At 37.8% G+C, this 6,436-nt stretch overlaps 1 protein-coding gene across 1 annotated transcript in view; it reads right to left on the bottom strand.

Moving 5' to 3' along the window:
• Window positions 1-611: 611 nt before the first annotated feature.
• The window catches only part of LOC103269257 (spectrin alpha chain, erythrocytic 1-like), a gene marked incomplete at its 3' end in the record, with an annotated part of 7,355 nt that continues 1,530 nt past the window's right edge, over window positions 612-6,436 (bottom strand). The window contains exons 2-4 of the mRNA XM_008066839.1: window positions 5,966-6,147; window positions 2,019-2,262; window positions 612-734 (exon numbers count right to left, since the gene is read on the bottom strand). Coding sequence (XP_008065030.1) covers window positions 612-734; window positions 2,019-2,262; window positions 5,966-6,147 — 549 coding nt within the window. The remainder of the gene's footprint in view (window positions 735-2,018; window positions 2,263-5,965; window positions 6,148-6,436) is intronic.

Here is a 6,436-nt window from a genome sequence, read left to right as displayed (position 1 = left end):
ATATGGATACTGGTTGACAGCAATTGACTCTTCAATTAACAGAAGGAAAATCCCAATGCAATCTGCATGCTTATACCACATCTGGTTTATGATGTTCAATTCTAAGCATCATGTTTATGCAGTGGGGATGTCTGAACATGAAAGGTCAGGGTGAGTAGAGGCATTAAAACTATATAAAATGAGAAATGTAAAGAAATGGCACTGTTCACCATGAAGATAATAAGACACAGCAAACCTAAGATCTATCTTCACAAATCTGGAAGCTCCCACATGGGAAAGGGACCTGATTTGTTTCACAACTTAGATTTTGAATTCTGTAACTTTTATAGAGAAGCATAATGATGTTTAGTGCAAAAACATTTTATTCTAATAATTTTGGCTTTATAAAAAATAGAGAGGACTGGTTCATGAGATTGGATGATTCCTATGACTGGAATGTACAAAGCTGTATTTCCCCCTGTCAAAAATGCCAAATGGAATTGAGTGGGAAAATGGATTTTAAATTTTTTAAATTATTTTTAAATTCCCTTGAAGACCTAAGATTGTACAAACTTCTTCCCAGAGGTCTGGCATAGTGAGGCTTTGGCCAGTGCAATCTAAATCAAATGTACCTTCCTCTACCATTTTGTTTCCCCTCTCTGTTATCACTCGGATGCGTGGATCATGACTGGCAATGTCTTCCAGGATGACTTGGTGCCTGTTCAGAAGATTCTTGGAGGCAATCAGGTCCTTGCCTACAAAGGGAAGAAATTTCATAGTTTGTGATTATTCTGGTGTATGGAAGTAGTGGACTTCACTTTTTCAGAATTCTTCATCGTACAAATTCCTCCTTTGACATTCTAATCACTGGGTGGGCATCTTTAAATTTGTGCCATCTGTCTCAATTAATTCTACTCATCTGTGTTCCTCCCCTTGCCTCTTTCTACTAAGAAATTTCAATTCATTACTATACAAAAGATAATAAACACATCACTATTTTCATTAGAATATAGGTCAAAAGGCAAGTTGCTTCTTAACTCAAGTGCCCAACATTATGTACACACTTCCTTTCAGAATATTGTGGTGTACAAAGCAGGAACTGATACTCTTTAATTTCTATAGAGTTTAGAAAGTTACTAATTCCTCTAAATATAGATTTTTATTTTTTCATTGTGCCATGAAAAAGGCACACTATGACAGGTTTGAAGGCTTATTTGTAATTATTAGAAATAACTTATAAAAAGTGCCTCATTTATTGCCTAGCACTAACAAGCACACAATAAATACTACCTACTGGAAATTTCTTCCACCTTCTAAGATCCCCAATTTATTTTCTCTGCTTTATCCTCCTTGTCTCCTAACTATGCTTTACCTCCTTTCCCTTCAAACTTTCTTTTCCAGTAGCTTTTATTCAAAATATCTCTCCAGAAACTCCCTGTGCCTTCAGATAAACCTTGGGCTTTTCTAGGAAATTTTCCCAAAGTTCTCCTCCATTGTTCTCATTGTCCAGCCTCTCATAGTTGCTCCCAGTACATGTGTACAAAGTCGCATTATATTTATGTGCACTTTCTTTTCTGTATTTCAGTGTAAGTGTCCAGGCACAGACACTGGTGAACTAATGTCTTCTTTATCTGCTACTTTACCCTTTTTATTTTTGTAATAAACAGCTCATTTAGTTTATAAAAGGAGACCAACAACAGTCTCCACAAACACACTTAGTATCTCAAACGTTAACCATGACTGCCCAGTCAAGGTCTTTCACAATAACTTAAATTTTAGAGCAAGCAGCAAAAAGTTGAGCACTTTAGCTCTTCCCCGAGTCCCTAAATTCATGGCACTGATAATATCTGGCTTATCTGGCTTAGAAGATTCATTTTTTAGTATAATTTTTAAAAAATCTTGGCCAAATCATGGACAAATTTTCATGACTCCGAAGAGGAAGAGCTGAGAACAAACCCCTCATGACTGTATCCCAGATCTCTCAATCTGCAGACCCTGGTCCTCTCCTTGAGGCTCATCCTGCTCAGGCCTGTACTAACCAAGGTAGGTGGAGGCTGCTGAGGGTTCAGTCTCTTGGATCCACGCCTCCTCATCCTCTGTATCTCTGCAGATCTGCTGCAGACGGAGTAGGTCAATAAGCTTCTTCTTTCGGGTGGCCAGCGGCTCTTTCAGTGCTTCATACCTGGACACCAAGGACTCTTGTCTTTCACGTATATCCCCAGCATCAGGATGGCCTGTTTCTTCGAAATATGCAGCCAGGTCTGTGAGGGTATCCACCTGATCCTGAGGGAGAAATAACATGGCTGTCAGGAAACCCCCTCATTTAGTGGGAAGTGATGAAAGTTTGGTGTGGAGGGGAAGGGGACGTGGGAGAATCAACTCTCATTTGAACTGTATTAAGACCTCTCATTAAATCAGTAAAATGGAATGGAAGTGGCTGCCACAAGGAGAATCAACTCTTCAGTTGAGGGCTATTTATAGGTTCTCAATTGCGTTTCAGAAAGGACAATATACATCTAGAATGATACTCTGTGAAAATCAGAAAAATCAGAACTGCAGAGCTTTAAAATTGTTTGGTAGTGTTGGTAATTTGGGCCTCCCTCTCCCCGCAAAAGAAAGGTGGGAGCCATTTTATATCTCAGTTCCTTTACCACACTCTTTCTCTCTCTTTAAAATGAGGTATAACTGCAAATAAATGGAAATTTCTCAGGCTTATGTTTGTTGCCTAGCAGGAACAATGCCTATGAGAGGAAATGTGATGTTACAAAAACAAACATCAGAAAACTAAGAAAGAGAAATGTAAAGGCACTGCTTTGACCACTATCTAGTCATGCCCGTTTGGGTCCTGTCTGAGAAAGGAGGGATACAAATATGAGATTTTGAAGGTTCTTCCTAGAAATAAAAATTTAGTTGTATACCTATATGGTAAAATAGATACAAGAGGTACATTAAATTTTTATCAGTGAAGTAAACTATAACTGGCCCGGCAGAAACATAGTACCCAGGATTTTTGTTTGTCTGCTTGTTCTGTTTGATGTTTGTTAGGGATGGGGTGGTACATTAAGAGTAGTTCAAGAGACAAAATACCAGGCATTGCTTTTACTTTTTATACTTTGCCATTCAGCACTTAGCCTAAAAATCTCTCTCTTCTCCATTTGGAAAAAAAAAATGACTATCAATAACTTCATAAAAACATATGCTCACTTCTTCATAAAAAATTAAAGACTGCATAAATAATTAAAATGTTTCACTAGCCAACATTTTAGGGCACTTTGGAAAACATCATAGAATAATAGAGTGATTTTCAAGCACAATCATCTTTGTGGATCCACTGTACTCTTTGAAAACCTCTAATGTAGTACAAGTTGCCCCAAGCCAAGAAGGTAAGAGATCTGGCATCTATTCTTGGCTGCCAATCCATTGCCATATAATCCCAGGAAAGTTCTTTCGCCTTTTATTTAGTTTCCTCATATTTATAATGAAAACTTTAAGCTAGGGGATATTGAAGATCTTTTTCAACTTTAACATTTTTATATATAAAATTTCCTTTGAAAACATTATATCTTAATAGCCTCTAATCCCACTAGAAGAATCAATTCCTGGTGATCAGCTACCCTAACTTTCCCAAATGATATCACACATTCCTATTTCTTAAGAGTTTACACACACAGTTCATTTTCTTCAAGATGTCCTTTTTTGTGTACTTTAAAACAAGCAAGCAAAAAAATGAAACCCATCTTATTTTTTTCCTCCTTTGAAATGGTCTTCTTCCATATAGATTTCAAAGTCATCTTTCTATGATTTTTCTACCTTCAGGCTATTACTTTATTTAAAGCCTTGTCAAGCCATCCCTAAAGTCATATAAATGATTGACTTTTTTTCCATTTTCTGTAGATTTTTCTGTTTTTCCCATTTAACTCAGAGTGAACAAAGAGTAGACATGAATTTAAAGCATGTATTTAAACACACATGTAAATGTATTTTAAAAATACATGTATTAAAAAGAGATTCGTAGATTTTTCTAGGGAACAGCAGAATTATTTTAAAATACGAGGGAGGACACAGAAAGACCCCAGAATTTTCTTTTGAAGGTTAGGCCCTTAGTAATACAGGCTTCCTCTGCTAAGTAAGTGTTTTAAGAACTGATCAAGCCGGGCTCGGTGGCTCATCCTATAATCCCACGCCTTTGGGAGGTTGAGGTGAGTGGATTGCCTGAGCCCACAGGTTCGAGACCCAACTGGGCAGCGAGACTTCATCTCTACAATAAATCAAAAAATCAGCTGGGCATGGTAGCTCATGCCTGTAATTCTGGCTACTTGGAAGGTTGAGGCGGAAGGATGGCCGGAGCCCAGCAGGTCGAGGCTGCGGTAGCTGGGAGCGGCCACTACACTCCAGTCTGGGTGACAGAGTAAGACTCCAACTCAAAAAAAAAGAAGAACTGATCGACATTGGTACACCAGTTAGCATTATTGTGAGAAGCTTTATTTGGCTTCAGTTTTATATATACATAAAATTTGTAGAATATAAATTTGTAGAATTCTGATAATATTTGTATTTGAATATAGTAATGCTCACAAAAAAAAATTAGTTACATTTCCTGGAGAGGTATAGTTCTGCTGTGTCAGATTTAAAATATATTGGGAATTTTTGTATGTTATTTGTTTCTTTCTATTCAGACTTCTCTTTCAAAAAAAAAATTATATATATAATTCTTTCAATGCATTTGCCCATTTCATAATGGGTGATTTATGAGCACACATGCCCACACCGGGCTGAGCATTCAGCAGTTTCTGATCCAAAACAGCATTACCCTGTACCTCACCATCCCTATTCACTGAATCTCACCCTGAGCAATTTTTGTTGTTGTTGTTTGTTTTCCCAGATGAAAAAAGTCCTCAAAGGGAAACATTTTGCTGATGTGGAAGAGGTGAAACAAAAAATGGCAGAAGCACTAAAAAGTATTAAAATCGTTGAGTTAGAAAACCGTTTTGAACAATGAAAAAAGTATCTTGATAGGTGCAATGCATCAAACGGAGAACACTTTAAAGGTGACTAAAGTTTAAGCATGTAAGAATAAATCCCCTGAGCCCATGGTTTCGAGACCCGCTGGGCAGCGAGAACTGATCTCTACAATAAATAAAAAAATTAGCCTGGCGTGGTGGCGCATGCCTGTAATTCCAGCTACTCTGAAGGCTGAGGCGGAAGGATCGCCGGAGCCCAGCAGGCCGAGGCTGCGGTGGCCGGGAGTGGCAAATGCACTCCAGTCTGGGCGACAGAGTGAAACTCCAACTCAAAAAAAAAAAAAAGAATAAATCCACAATTTTTAATAAATAATTCTGGGGTTTTTTGGGGGGTCCCCCAGTATAAGCTAGCATTCCTGGTATTATAAATTGAGTCAGCTGAAAGTGAATTTCAGCTGAGTTCTCCCAAAACTCACATACAGTATCCATGATCTAGAAATGTATGGGATAAATTAATTTTAAATACTAATCTTATAGGACATTGGGGGAAATATCCCTGAAGCTAAGAGCCTGGACAACTATATCAACTGAAACAAATGATAAAAGTCAAGATATTTTCAAGCTCCGAATCATAGAATATCAGAACAGCAAAAATAAATTTTCTCCCAAACACTTATTTTACAGGCACGAAAAAGTGAAATGACCTAGCTAAGGTCATAAAACTAGTACTTGACAAGGCTATATATAAAACCCGTATTTCTGGATTGACAGAAGAGCACTATATTTAGAAGAGTCAATAAGATTTTATATCAGCCTCATAGTTCTGACAGATGACACTGGGCACTGAGGTCTCTTGGCTGTATTGGGGGATATTAGGAAGAAGCAGTAGATCGACTAAAAATTTTGAATTTTTACCTTTGATGCTTTGCTCTCTTGCTTTCTCAGCAATAATAATTACTTATTCTGGATGTGCTCAGAGCATGTATACCAATTGCTTATGAGTAGTCAAAGATCCAACAACGAACCTGACGAGCAGCCACAGCAGACTCCAGGAGGCCGTGTTTCCTGAGTCTGTTCTGCACATCAGCCAGACCTCTCCCATAATCTTCAGAGGTGACCTGCCACTCCACCTCCTCCAGCCAACGCTGCAGGTCTTCTGCATTATTTTCAAATTGCAGCTGCTGGTTGGCTTCATGCAACTGGGTCCCTGGGAGAAGACATCAGGTATAAGACATTGGGTACCATAACTATAATATACCTTCCTTTATAGGGTAATATACACTGTAACAGACTGTCCTTTTCACTGTAAAAGACCTTCCCTCAACTTAAGAAGTTATATAATATTTTGATATTCAAAAAATAAAAAATATAGCTGTTTCACATGTCTCACAAAAGGGCAACTTAAATTTGTAGAATTCTGATAATATTTTGTATTTGAATATAGTAATGCTCACAAAAAAATTAGTTACATTTCCTGGTGAGGTATAGTTCTGCTG

The sequence above is a fragment of the Carlito syrichta genome, unplaced genomic scaffold, assembly GCF_000164805.1.
Source record: "Carlito syrichta isolate Samal-C Ts95f unplaced genomic scaffold, Tarsius_syrichta-2.0.1 Scaffold309143, whole genome shotgun sequence".
NCBI classification, from domain to species: domain Eukaryota; kingdom Metazoa; phylum Chordata; class Mammalia; order Primates; family Tarsiidae; genus Carlito; species Carlito syrichta.
This window is presented reverse-complemented; position numbering and strand designations above follow the sequence as displayed.